The 13,692-nt window shown below is 37.6% G+C and overlaps 3 protein-coding genes across 5 annotated transcripts; 1 reads left to right on the top strand and 2 right to left on the bottom strand.

Annotated features, from left to right (window-relative positions):
* Positions 1-221: 221 nt before the first annotated feature.
* Positions 222-3,852, bottom strand: wdr54 (WD repeat domain 54). 2 transcript variants are annotated; one of them, XM_056746291.1, is made up of 10 exons: positions 3,824-3,852; positions 3,155-3,428; positions 2,953-3,015; positions 2,806-2,872; positions 2,654-2,710; positions 2,440-2,567; positions 1,635-1,735; positions 1,225-1,387; positions 998-1,072; positions 222-745 (listed from the first exon to the last, which is right to left on the bottom strand). In XM_056746291.1, exons 2-10 carry the CDS (start codon positions 3,386-3,388, stop codon positions 614-616), a joined length of 1,020 nt encoding a protein of 339 aa, XP_056602269.1. In that variant the 5' UTR covers positions 3,389-3,428; positions 3,824-3,852; the 3' UTR covers positions 222-613. The 2 variants fall into 2 exon arrangements, with proteins under 2 accessions (XP_056602269.1, XP_056602268.1); XM_056746290.1 differs by having other exon boundaries at positions 3,155-3,850.
* Positions 3,853-4,227: 375 nt separating this feature from the next.
* Positions 4,228-6,878, bottom strand: LOC130419600 (gastrula zinc finger protein XlCGF57.1-like). Its single transcript, XM_056746453.1, has 3 exons — positions 6,746-6,878; positions 5,855-6,502; positions 4,228-5,762 (listed from the first exon to the last, which is right to left on the bottom strand). Exons 1-3 carry the CDS (start codon positions 6,792-6,794, stop codon positions 4,846-4,848), a joined length of 1,614 nt encoding a protein of 537 aa, XP_056602431.1. The 5' UTR covers positions 6,795-6,878; the 3' UTR covers positions 4,228-4,845.
* Positions 6,879-6,911: 33 nt separating this feature from the next.
* Positions 6,912-13,692, top strand: si:dkey-245n4.2 (uncharacterized). Of its 2 annotated transcripts, XM_056746565.1 has the most exons (6): positions 6,912-7,031; positions 10,318-11,096; positions 11,219-11,722; positions 11,960-12,082; positions 12,399-12,489; positions 12,636-13,692. In XM_056746565.1, exons 2-6 carry the CDS (start codon positions 11,039-11,041, stop codon positions 12,841-12,843), a joined length of 984 nt encoding a protein of 327 aa, XP_056602543.1. In that variant the 5' UTR covers positions 6,912-7,031; positions 10,318-11,038; the 3' UTR covers positions 12,844-13,692. The 2 variants fall into 2 exon arrangements, with proteins under 2 accessions (XP_056602543.1, XP_056602542.1); XM_056746564.1 differs by lacking the exon at positions 6,912-7,031 and having other exon boundaries at positions 9,844-11,096.

Genomic DNA, 13,692 nt, shown 5'->3' with positions numbered 1-13,692 from the left:
TTCTATGGCCATAAAACATATTTTACAATATTTTTCATTCAGGAAAACACAACATCTGCAGAATTTCATTTCTAAAATAATACATATTTTACACACTAACCTTGTCTAACTGAGGTAAGTGTAAATATCCTTACCGTGATAAATAAGTTTACTTAAACTTATTTAAGTTTACTAACAAATATTGTTTACTGTAAATGTGACTGAAATGACACAAATAGTCAAAACATTTGAACATTTATTTCTCTGATACTCTCCACCCAGAATAGGAGGGAATCATTCATTCTCTATCATGCATTTAACCCAAGTATGACAGCTCTAAAAGTGTAATTTGTAATTCACAACTGGCAGAACAAACCATCAACAACAGTGTCACCTGCTGTTCAAGTGCTGCTTTTAGCCCGTTTCAGTCACTGCCTTCACATACTTTATTTAGAAAACATTCATGATATTTAGACTGAACCTGCCAATCATGTCTGCACATTAAAGATAGAAAACAAATATGTTGTCCAGACTTAACAGAATTCCCATGAAACACGTCTAAGGAGACTATACCAACCCATGCAGGTGATCCTCACACGAAGTGTCCACTGGTAGAGTGAATGTTATACACCATCTACACCTGCGTGTAGCGAATAATCTCACTCAAATCATAACCAGTCACTGCAAAAGCATAGCCGTCTCCATCACAGAACTTGGCTCCACAGATCTGAGTATCAGTTACGCACTCATTGTACATGTGCTCGATCTAGAAAAGAAAGAGAAATGACGTTGGCATGTTTAAGATTTATTAAATTTAACAACTAATATCAGAACACTTGACATTCACGATGTTTGTGTATAATCCCCAGCCTTTTGCATCCTTATTTTTTTAAATATTTCTAGTTTATTATTACATAAAGATTTATTTAACTTGATATTTCATCTGGTTCAAGCGAGATGTTTTTATTGAATGAAACTACGAATGCAGTCATAATGCTTGTGAGGGTATGGCTTTTACCTCTACGCTGTTAGTATCTGGGGTCAGGGTCAGATGCCACACTCTAACCCAAGAGTCTTCTGCTGCAGAAAGCAACTTTTTCATTGAAAAAGACACAAACATGAGTCGGGTTATAGAATATTGCTGAATAGAAATAACGTCTAAATAAAAGGTAAATGTAGAATGTAAAATACTTAAGTTAAGTTAAGTTACTTAAGTAGATTGCATACATTATACAATTCTCTTACCAGGCCAGTGAAAGGGGCAATGTCCAAAGAATATATCCAGCGAGCATGGGCATTGACTTCTGCATGCAGTATACCTGTGACCCCTTCATACAGACGGATCTGTCCTGTCCCATAGCCTGCAATAACTGTCCCCTTCCACAGCTTTACTGAAGAACAACTCGTACTTAGAGAAAAAAGATAATGGTACATCTTATAAAGATGATAATATATGTTTCATGTGAATGTATTTCATTCGATGATAAAGATTGTGATGAAAGGTTCAATAGTCATTATTTAATACAGGCATCTTAAATTATACTTTATTTTCGGTTGAGTGCCATGAATTAAAGGTTTGTTTTTTAAATTGACAAACTGTATTTGGTTTATGAAACTGTATTTGCTATCTTATGAATGATTTACTCAAAACATACTCAAAACCAGGAATCTTGTTGAGCAGTTGAAAATCATCTCCCGATTTCCACATGCAGAGCAGCCCGGAGTCATCAGCACTGACTAAATCAGCAATGCACTCCTGAAAAAAGATTCCAATTTAACCATCAAACACTTGGGCCACCAGACACTTAAAGGTCCATTTAGGGACATGATTGCGACTTGCAACCAACAGCTCGAATTAGATTTTATTTTAGAATTACGGTTTCGTGTTTTGAGTCAGATCCGTGGGCGTGGCTTGTTGGTTTTGACTAAATCTTTGGTGTTTCAAGTCTTACAAAACTTTTACCCTAACCCTAACCTAACCTTACTGTAAGCATCTTAACTACCTATGATTGTTAAAATTGACGAAAAAACACGTCTGTGCGATGACGTCAGACTCGAAACACCAAGGATTTTGTGAGAGCCCTCATTCTTCGCCTTCACAGGGTAAAGATGTTGTCACGTTTCCGCTTCTTTGCCAACGGAGATAACATATCTACGAAACAGGTTCTTTAGAGCAGTATGTCCATTTCAACAGTCTAGACAACATTGTGAATTCCATGTAAGGGAAATGTAAGTAGAAAAAGCTTATTCTAAGGTAATAAAAACAGAATGCTTCGTTATGTTAGGTCTTTATACACCTCTCAAGATATAGTTATATTATATTGCATTTCTGGCAATAGATCCTCAAAAAAATTACACACAGCACTTTTAAAATAAATAAACTTAATCAAATATAGAAAAACATATTAAAATGTCATTTATATGCAAAAACCACACGGAGCACAAAAAAAAGGTTATTACCTGACTGCCTGAACACTCAGAGGCCATATCTGTGATGGCCTCTTTGTGTTCCTCCAGAACCTCAGACAGAGTGATGTTACTGCCTTTACTGGGAACATCAAACACAAGCACCGAGCCAGATGAGACTCCTGAAAGAATTTGCGTTGGACTTTTGGTAAACATGCATGTTTAAGGGATGACATGCTTAGAAAAGAAGCATTTTTTTGCCACTTACCAACACAAATGTATTTTTCCCGGACTGCTGCGATTCCTCGCGCAAACACTGCCTTAGCTTGAAACAGCAACAGATCATGTTTTACCAGACACAGCAATCATAAAATAACAAATGCATCTTAACAATTTCATTTAAAAAAAAATCGGTGTTACCTGTCGGTGTCTCCGGTGTGTCCAGTGCGTGCCAATACACCATAATAGATCCATCAGACTCGTACATCTAATGATAAACATACTTTAGACCTGATCCCCAGGCAAATAAACGATTGAGTGCACAGCTTGCCATAACACTTGACTCACCTGGATTCCTTTCTGGGAAGTAAGGACAAGCAAATCTCTCGAGGGCAGTACACACCAGGCTGCCTGTCAGACAAAAGTCAAATAAAAGTTGGAGGGATGTCATTTGTTGTAGTCAAACATAAGAAAGCATCAAGACAAGCTGCTGCATCTTAAAGACTCAAACTAGCAGCACCAGAACAACTGGAATGAAAATTCGTCTCACCTGCATAATAAGTGAGGAGCTGGTGTTCACGCTTCCCTCCTTAGACTGCAGCTGTCGATGGGAATAGTTCAGGCCATCCCAGGAAGCGCTGACCATGTTCACAACGTTGGCATGGACCACCGTGAAATATGTGAGGCAGCGCGGCGCGATGCGCAGGACGCACAGGTTGTTGTACAGCGCAGACGCGCTGCTCTTGATCTGGATGCTTTTCTCTTTGTGATACATTTTAGCCATTTCGATGCAATGAGAACCGCCGTTTGTTCACTGTGTTAAACTGGTAATGCAATTTATGAAAGACAAATCGGGACATGAAAATCCCTTCCAAGCAATTTACGATCGATATCGGCTGCTTTGCGTAATAGGCGTTGTAGTTAAAAAAAAGTACCACCAATGCAATGCATTAAACGTATTTTAGATGCATGTCAAGACAAATGTACCATTTAATAGCAGAAATGATTAACTTAACCAGCTATCATTAACCAAACGAGGATAAAGCGTCGATGTACGTTCGCTCGCTCCAGTAAATCCTCTTCCTTAAAGACTAAAGCAAAATATAACTGACTCAAATATAACCAACACACGTCTGCCTGCCTGTTATTGAATCACTGAACGGTAGTTAATAGGTGTTATATGTTTTTGCGCCCGATCAGGGTTTGTTGCAGCTCTCACCATCTCGCGTCTCTTGCAGCCATAGTGACGGAACAGACTTGCGTACAATTTCACAGACGTGTGTACAACGTCACACAGTGAGTGACGTTTGTTTCATGTACAAAAACTTGGTGTTATACTAGTTACACAAATAAGTAAAACAATTATCTTAATAAGATAAAGAATAGCGGTCTACTAAAGCTATGGTTATAGGAATTAAAATATATGCAACTATAATAAACTACATCATGCTTTTGAAGTTTTTATGAAGCATAAACTATACAATGACCTAGATTTTGTATGAAGTTTTGATGAAATTAAATATTTTAAGTTTGTTAATAATAATAATAATACAAAAACGCACTTATATAACTGAAGAAATTTTGGTGTGGATGAATAAAAATGTATACATACACAAACACATGTGATGTGACAGGCAGGCTTGTGTATTTTATTTAAAACTCTTGGCTACAGTTTTTGACAGCAAAAAACCTTTTTCAAATACCCAATTTATATATATGTGCAGGTTTACACAATACGACAATCTTTCAACGTTAACAACAAATAAGTTTAGATTAGGTACATGTTACTATTCACTACATACGCGCGCAATATGTGTGTGCATGTGTTTACAAACTCTTATCATCTTGTCTTAAAGTGATGGTTCACACACATTTTTATATGTTATTTTCTATCCCACGGATTCAAACTGTGTCAAACCTGTATACATTTCTTTGTTCTGCTGAACACAAAGGAAGATATTTGGAAGAATATCAGTAATCAAACAGATCTCATCCTCCATTTACTCCTTTAGTATTTATTTTCCCTATTATGGCAGTAAATGGGGGATCAGATCTTTCTTGCAAATATCTTCTGTTGTGTTCAGCAGAACAAAGAAATGTATGTAGGTTTGAAACAACTTGAGGGTGAGTGAATGATGACAGAAATATTCCTTCAACAGCTTAAAGCTTCTTATTTAAAAGCTAACTTCCATCTTTGGTTATGAATTTCTTACGTTTTACACGTTTTCCACTTTACTGATATCAGGTTTCTTCTTTGGCACTGTGGCCAAATGTTGTCATGTGTTTTTTTAAACTATTCATTTGCTTAAAAAGTTTTCCACATCCTGGACAGGGAAAAGGAGCCTGTCCAGTGTGGAGTAAAAGGTGGGCTTTCAAACTATTCCGATGGCGAAAAACTTTAGAGCAGTTGGTGCATTTGTAGGGTTTTTCCCCAGTGTGTATACGCATATGAGCGTAGTATCCTGAAAGCTGGGAATACGCCTTTGGACAAAGCTCACACTTATGAGGTTTTTCTCCGGTGTGTGTTCGGATGTGTCTCGTGAGGGCACCAGGATCTCTAAAGCCTTTTTTGCACTCACTGCAAACGTAAGGACGAGCACCTGTGTGAGAAAACATATGTAAACGCAGTCCTCCTGTGCTGCGATACGTTTTGCTGCAGATCTTACACTGGTGTGGTCGCTCTGCTGTGTGAACAAGTTTGTGTCTCATCAGTCCTGGATGCTGTTTAAAGCTCTTGTCGCACAGCGTGCATTTAAACGGCCGGTCTTCAGAATGCACGGCGCGGTGAACATCCAAGTTACTCTGGCTTCTGTAACAGTGACCACAGTCCTCACAGACAAAAAGTCGGTTGTTGGTGTGAATTTGCATGTGATTGCGCAGATAACCCAAACGTGAGAACTTCATATCGCAGTGCTCACATGCATATGGACGTTCATCCGAGTGCACACTTTGATGTACTTTCAGGTGGGCCCACTGTCTGAAGCGCATATCACATTCAGGACATTCAAAAGGTTTTTCTCCTGTATGCGTGCGTTGATGAGAAGCAAGGTTACTAGCAATACGAAACTTTTTATCGCAGACGGTACAGGAAAACGGTAATTCTCCAGCATGAATCAGCAAATGCTGCCGCAAATGTTCCGCTCGATGGAATTGTTTGCCTAAAGAAGACACCAAAAACAAATACAAGATAACACGGGGTTATAAAGCAGTGATCACAAACAAGTATTGTTTTTATATTCCGATGACCTACCACATTCGGTACAACTGTGCCGTTTTTCATCACTGTGAATTTTCCGGTGCGACTTCAAATCTCCGCATCTAGCAAACATATGGCCACATTCTTCACATTTAAAGGCTTTAACACCGCTGTGCAGAATCATGTGGGTGTTTAGAGAGCCCTTTTGGGTAAAACCCTTTTTACAGATTTTGCAGGTGTACGGACGCTCCCCAGAATGAGTGCGCATATGAAGTTTCAGTGTATATTGATTAGCAAAGCGGTCGCCACATACACGACACTTACATGGACGTAACTGATGATGTGCCATCTGGTTATGATCGATAAGGTCCTTTCTGCTCTGCAGAACAACGCCACATTCTTTACATGGAAATTTACCTTCCACCCATTGATCATAGGAACTGGGCTTCCTCTCTTTGCTACTGCTTTCCCCCCCTGCATGTTTTGCAGAACTCTTCACACCGATGACCTTCCTTGTCTTCACATTTCCATTTATATCAGCAGGTTGTGGGTCTTCCTTGCAGCGGTGACCATTAACATATGATGATGTTTTCGGATTATTTTTTCTCCCACTTTTATTGGGCGTTTGTGGGGTCTTGGTTTTCATTTCAGCATTATGGTTCCCTTTGGAAACAGTGTTTTTCTTCTTACATTTAGGTGAACCTGAACAAAAGGATGCATGCGTTTTTATCATTGGATTGTTCTGTAGCATTACATGCACCAATTTAAAAACATATATTATATGAACTCTCCACGTGTAAACACGGCAATAGTATTAACTTCTGTGTTGCTGTGATGCTGTATTGTTGCACGCTGCATATGTAACGTTTCCCTTACAACCAATGTTATCCAGTTGTTATCACACGGGCTAGTTCTAGGACAGATCAAGAAAACTAGTTTGCTTACATTTGTTTGACGCGGTTCTCTGCGAGCGTGTCCGCATACTTGTACTCATGTACAGCACGTGCTGTAGCTGCTCCTTCCCGCGTGTATGCTTCAGGAACAACAACAATTTGCCAGGTTCCCGCTAAACGGCTACGGATATCACATCAACTGAGCATGCGCGAAACATATCGATTTGATTGGCTCAGAGCGAAAGTCCAAGACCGCGGAGGTTCAGTGTCTCCATGCATCAGTGACTTTCCAACTCTCTCCATTCTTCACTGAAATATTTGGGAACTCAACTATTCTAGTACGACGGCGTTTTAGTGCCACATAAAAAAAATCCAAGATTTCGAGAATAAAGTCGAAATGTTTCGAGAATAAACTCGTCGTAATATTTTTTTGTTTACGTGAAAGTTGTAGTTTAAGAGTTTATGTTATGTTTAAGCACGTCATCCGAACCAGTGAGTAAATTCTTAGTTCAAGTCTGATTTTTTCTTCTGAATAAATTCAGTTTTCTATTTAACCGCTGCATTATAACTCTGTGATGATGCGCCAAAAGACAAAGAATTTTCTCATTGCAAAATCCTAATCTAAAGTAGGATTTAACCAAATCCTCCACATCCATTGTTTCTAGCAATTCTGTTATTTTTCTCAAAATATTACGAGTTTATTGTCGTATTTATATGAGTTTATTCTCGTAACATTTCGACTTTATTCTCGTTACATTTCGACTTTATTCTCGTTACATTTCGACTTTATTCTCGTTACATTTCGACTTTATTCTCGTTACATTTCGACTTTATTCTCGTTACATTTCGACTTTAATCTCGTAACATTTCGACTTTAATCTAGTAACATTTCGACTTTAATCTCGTAACACTTCGACTTTATTCTCGTTACATTTCGACTTTATTCTCGTTACACTTCGACTTTATTCTCGTCACGTTTCGACTTTAATCTCGTAACATTTCGACTTTATTCTTGTGACATTTCGACTTTATTCTCGTTACATTTCGACTTTAATCTCGTAACATTTCGACTTTATTCTCGTTACACTTCGACTTTATTCTCGTCACGTTTCGACTTTAATCTCGTAACATTTCGACTTTATTCTTGTGACAATTCGACTTTAATCTCGTAACATTTCGACTTTAATCTCGTAACATTTCGACTTTATTCTCGTTACATTTCGACTTTATTTTTGTAACATTTCGACTTTATTCTCGTAACATTTCGACTTTAATATCGTAACATTTCGACTTTAATCTCGTAACATTTCGACTTTAATCTAGTAACATTTCGACTTTAATCTCGTAACACTTCGACTTTATTCTCGTTACATTTCGACTTTATTCTCGTAACGTTTCGACTTTAATCTCGTAATATTTCGACTTTATTCTAGTAACATTTCGACTTTATTCTCGTAACATTTCGACTTTAATCTCGTAACATTTCGACTTTATTCTCGTTACATTTCGACTTTATTTTTGTAACATTTCGACTTTATTCTCGTAACATTTCGACTTTAATATCGTAACATTTCGACTTTATTCTCGTTACATTTCGACTTTATTTTTGTAACATTTCGACTTTATTCTCGTAACATTTCGACTTTAATATCGTAACATTTCGACTTTAATCTTGCAACATTTCGACTTTAATCTCGTAACATTTCGACTTTATTCTCATTACACTTCGACTTTATTCTCGTTACATTTCGACTTTAATCTCGTAACATTTCGACTTTAATCTAGTAACATTTCGACTTTATTCTCGTAACCTTTCGACTTTAATCTCGTAATATTTCGACTTTATTCTAGTTACATTTCGACTTTATTCTCGTAACATTTCGACTTTAATCTCGTAACATTTCGACTTTAATCTCGTAACATTTCGACTTTATTCTCGTTACATTTCGACTTTAATCTCGTTACATTTCGACTTTATTCTCGTTACATTTCGACTTTATTCTCGTAACATTTCGACTTTAATCTCGTAACATTTCGACTTTATTCTCGTTACATTTCGACTTTATTTTTGTAACATTTCGACTTTATTCTCGTAACATTTCGACTTTAATATCGTAACATTTCGACTTTAATCTCGTAACATTTCGACTTTAATCTCGCAACATTTCGACTTTAATCTCGTAACATTTCGACTTTATTCTCGTTTCATTTCGACTTTATTCTCATATAGGCCCATCATATTTATTGAGAAGAACCCAATGTACAGTGGGCCAAGTTTTACAGCAATGCAGATGCAAGTGTTGAATTAACAAAATACACGTTTATTACTTGACTTGGTCTTGCATTTTAAACACCCTTTAAAGTGCTGTGTGTAATTTTTAGGAGGATATATTGCCAGAAATGCAATATAATATACATATTAGTATGTGTTCAGAGGTGTACAAAGACTTTACATAATGACCCAAGGCTTAATTGCCAAGTGTGCATGAACACACAAGAAGTACAGACATTCAACACAATGATATTAAGATTTACAGTCTAAAAGATTCTAAAATATGCATATATAAAATTAAAGACTATTGTAAAGAAAATGGGGTATAATAACACATAAGAGACATTGTACAGGGTAGTATACAGTAAAATATACTATACAGCGGATTATGTAGAAGCGTAATGAATAACCGATTTCCATTCACATACAAGGCATGTCTGCTTGGTATGTTGTTGCCGTGTTGCCATGTTGTTCTACAGAATGCATTTCGTAAACATGTTCTCTTTCGGGAAAGAAGTGAGATTCAGCTTCCGTAGTGCTTGGAAAAGGAATGGTGGAGTGAACTGTTGGTTGACATTCTTAACCTCACCGTTAGATGCCCATAATCACACAATGGTCTTTTAAAAACAACTGAAAGTGTGCGCCAGTTACATACAGGCCTACAACTTACATCCTACATTCAGGCTTTCGAAAATCTCCTTCAGATCCACTTTTGAAAGATCTGATTGTTAGCATTCTGTAGTAGGAGGTGCAATGTTCTCTTTCATCTGAATGTTTTTTGGCCTCGCAAATGAAAGGCACGTTATTTTCCAGACAAATAAATCTAATATTTTCAAAAATAAAACAATTATCAGTAACCTTTACAGTTCAGAGTATGAAATTTAGCGCCATCTAGACGTGAGGTTGTGGATAGCAACCAATGGCTTACTCCAGCCCTCCTCCTCCTTTCGAAGTTCTACGGAGGCTGAGAGAGGACTAAAGATGCTGTCACGTTTTCGCTTCTTTGCCAAAAGAGATTACATATTTACGTAATGCGCTTTGTAGAGCAGTTTGTCAGTTTAGGGCTACTGTAGAAACAACATGATGAATTCCATATAAGGGGACCCGCAGTGTATATGGAAAAACATAACACTTCATTATATAAGGTCTTTATACACCTCTGAAGATATAGTTATGTGTTTTATATTGCATTTCTGTCAACAGATCCTCAAAACAAAGACACATCGGACATACAAGAAAGTTACTGTTTCAATTGTTTTTTCTTACTGTTTTAAAATGTTGTTAATTGCATTTCACTGCCTTACTATGCTTGCTGATATGCTTGTTTGTTTGTTTCTCTGTTTTTGTTGTAGTAAGTGTTTTAGCCCATAGAAACACAACAAGTTGAAAGCATGCTGGATGTGTTTTTGCATGGCGTTCCCATCCCAGTTAAATATGGCCTGGCTTCGTGGAAACCAACTTAGCGACTACATAGCAACGGGAACAGAAGCTCTGTCATCTCAGTTTGTCATGAATGGAATGCCTTTCAAGCTGCTGAATGTTGCTGCCTCATAAAAAAGGATTCTCGTCGTACACTAAACCTCTGTATTATCATTTAGAATGGCTGTTCTTTACCTTCCTCTTTCTTTACTTACAATCAACAATTTCATCACAAAGTGCATTAAGCTATTAGTGAGGTTTCTGTTGTAATAGCCTATTAGATTTTCAGTTGTTTTGGTGCTTCTCTTCTTCTGGTTTTTACTGTTTTTCGTCTTTTATCTCCAGTGTGGGAGGGCACTTATTTTGCCTTTCACCCTTGTTGTTCATTAGTATTCTGTACTCACTCTTTGAAGACTTTTGAGCTCTGTGCACTATAAATTTTGGTCGTATTCTAAGTGAAAGTCTGTTTTGCTACACTGGCCAGTATTTTGTGGATCCGCAGCCTTTTGGTCACGGCTGCTTTAGGGATCATATCAGGTGTGGCGGGAATGAGTGTATAATCGGTACAGGTTAGATCAGAACACATCATAACTGGGAACTGGGTGTCTAATCTTTTGTTAGTAGTGTTGTAATTGCTCTAAATTTCCCGGGGTGATGGATGGGAGTTGGAAAGGTTTGTGGACTTTGGTTCTCACAACACTCATTTTTGAAGGTAATGTGGAAGTTTCATTAACATGCATCTATCTGCATCTATATTTTGTTTGGTAGTAGCTTTGGTTGTCGGCGTAATTTACCAAGGGAATTATTATAAACACACTTTCTATTTCCTTGTAGAATCTATAGGATTTCAGATCAGGAATGAAGAGCTGAGAAAGTGTGTGCAGGTAAATGAAGACCAGGTCAGCGGTAGGTTAAGCCTGCAGGAGTGCAGAGCAGGTTCCACTCTTCAGGAATGGCACTGGAACCCTGTGAACCGCACCCTCAGCAACCCACAGACGGGAGGGTGTTTAACTGCACCCAAGATCCAGGTCCTTGAAATTGTTTGGTTACGAGCTTGCAGGTCTGAGGAACAGGATTATGATGATCAGACCTGGAGTTGCTCTAAAAAGGGTCTCCTGACATTACACGGCAAGGGTCTGCACCTAAGTGCACTCCATGATTCCTCCAAGCTCTTATTGTCCAAAAGTCGCGGAAAAGGCAGCAAGTGGAAGACGTTGGCTAATCGAACAATATGCGAGGATGCAGACGGTACACACGATGGCCAGAATGTTTTGCAAGAGTCTCAGCAGACACTTCAGACTGGACCCAGCATCCTCACTAAAATTCGCTATTGGCATTGTAAGGGAGTTTGTAAAAAAGTTATTAATTAATTGATAGGTCTGTGTTTCTTGCATAACATCATTCCATCATTGTGATTAATGGTATATAATACACATCTTCACTATAACATATGGATTTTTTAAAAGCATCACTGTTGTCAAAGAAAACCATCCTCACACCTTGTATATTTGGCTTCTAATAGTATTGTGTTGTCAATGTAGTGATGTCATAAATCTTTATGTTTGTTTGCTTAAGCTGAGAGAATTGACATTGCTGGTCCTAAAACCACTGAAGAAACACAGACTTCATTGCCTGAACCTCAAAGTAGCAAGGAACATGAGGGACCTTCTGTTAATGTATTCACTGCCCACGACTATGGTGAGTATAGAAAGGGTTCATTCATTATTATCATAGTTGTGTAATTATAATTAAATTATTATTTTATCAGATTACGGTGATGTTCAGTGTGGTTAAATAACGACAAACCATTTTTACACTACCGAAGGTTGATCCTAAAATAGTTGAATTGTTATTTGTCCACGTGAGGGCAGCAAAGGAGAGGATACAAGTCGCAAGGCCTGTTAGGATGGAGCTTAAACTCCTTAATTTGAGCAGGGATTACCAAAATCTTTACAGTAAGATAAAAAATAAGATTTGATGATGTACCATAAATAATAATGTATTTTCTTATCAGGGATGGGCTGGAAAATGACTATGATACTTTTGAGTTCCTTGGCCCTGTTACTTGGACTTGTTATCCTCATTCTGAACATCTATCAAAACAGGTAAGATACTGCTTATTTGGAAGTTATAACTCATTTCAGGATTCACACTTCTGAACATTGTAAAAGCAATGTCAGCATTTTATTTCACATGTGTAATCGTACATCAATCAGTTTCTCAACTAAGAAAGTTTCTTCCTTGTGTCCAGGAGGAAGAGGACTGTTGTGGTGCTGAAATCTTACACTCCAACAGAAGAGGTCAGTCAACCAGGTTCTCCTGTGCCTAGTGAAAGAGCACCTCTAACCCAACACCTCATGAAACCTGCCCAGTCACCTTCTATACAGAGAGGCGAGATCCTTGTGGAGTGGAAAGATGGAACAGTCACCCCGCTGTTTGAAACATACCTAACTGACTAAGATCTGTAGGCTACTTACGTTTGTTATGTAAGATCTAGTGTGAAGGAATGGTTTATTTCACATATTCAACATCTTACAAAATCACAGACATCTGTTGGGACTTCTTCAGAAAAAAAAGTTGAATTTAGAAAAGCTGAGGTTGGGCTGTGATCAAAGACAATATTCTATGCCTTGCCAGAAAGATTAAAGGTAACATCAGGTCAAATACAGTTTGAACTACTACCATATAAGTACTGTGATTCTGTTTGATAGATTTCTGTCATTTTAAGCCAGAATGCTTGAATATGTTTTAAACTAATGTTGGTTTTTTCTTAAACCGCACAAGCCTAACAGCACTTATTTTTCATTGAAGTGAATAGTGTTTACAATGCTAATTATAATAGAATTTGAGGAAAACATACCATTAGGTTGAAATCACATTTTGCAGTTCTAAATAAACTTGTGTGACTTACAAACTGTGTTTTAAACTTGTTTTCAGTGAGCATCAGAGCACCACCCTAAATGTTTTTCCAGGTTTATAATTAATCAAGGTAACTTTTCCTGTTTCTGTTTCTGTTGACTTGTTGCTTTGTAAAGATCTGTTGTGAAGGACAGGAGCCCAAAAATGGAAAACATGTCTGTGCAGGCATGTTGGAAGGGCAGAAAGAATGTGACATGTTTAGAGCGGGAGAGGTAGAGGGACGTAAATGAGGGGTTTACATGAAAGGAAGAAAAATTATAGTTAGCAAATACTGTCTCAATTGGTGTATTGCACACGCTCATTCATTGAAAAATATGTGGTTATGTTGTTTTGCTTCACAGTTTATAGGCTAAACCCTACAGATGATAAGATGGTTCTGAAAAAATATA

The sequence above is a fragment of the Triplophysa dalaica genome, chromosome 4 (assembly GCF_015846415.1).
Source record: "Triplophysa dalaica isolate WHDGS20190420 chromosome 4, ASM1584641v1, whole genome shotgun sequence".
Lineage (NCBI taxonomy): Eukaryota > Metazoa > Chordata > Actinopteri > Cypriniformes > Nemacheilidae > Triplophysa > Triplophysa dalaica.
Note: the sequence above shows the minus strand (reverse complement) of the source record. Positions and strands in the feature narration are given on the sequence as shown.

Coding starts and splice junctions, on each gene's coding strand:
- LOC130419600 (XM_056746453.1), bottom strand. CDS start 6,794: ATGAGTACAAGTATGCGGACACGCTCGCAGAGAACCGCGTCAAACAAA. Junction 6,503..6,745: donor GAGAACCGCGTCAAACAAAT/GTAAGCAAACTA, acceptor CCTTTTGTTCAG/GTTCACCTAAATGTAAGAAG. Junction 5,763..5,854: donor GCACAGTTGTACCGAATGTG/GTAGGTCATCGG, acceptor TGTCTTCTTTAG/GCAAACAATTCCATCGAGCG.
- si:dkey-245n4.2 (XM_056746565.1), top strand. CDS start 11,039: ATGGATGGGAGTTGGAAAGGTTTGTGGACTTTGGTTCTCACAACACTC. Junction 11,097..11,218: donor CACAACACTCATTTTTGAAG/GTAATGTGGAAG, acceptor ATTTCCTTGTAG/AATCTATAGGATTTCAGATC. Junction 12,083..12,398: donor ATTCACTGCCCACGACTATG/GTGAGTATAGAA, acceptor TTTTCTTATCAG/GGATGGGCTGGAAAATGACT.
- wdr54 (XM_056746291.1), bottom strand. CDS start 3,388: ATGGCTAAAATGTATCACAAAGAGAAAAGCATCCAGATCAAGAGCAGC. Junction 2,568..2,653: donor GGAAAAATACATTTGTGTTG/GTAAGTGGCAAA, acceptor AAATTCTTTCAG/GAGTCTCATCTGGCTCGGTG. Junction 1,073..1,224: donor TTGCCCCTTTCACTGGCCTG/GTAAGAGAATTG, acceptor TCAATGAAAAAG/TTGCTTTCTGCAGCAGAAGA.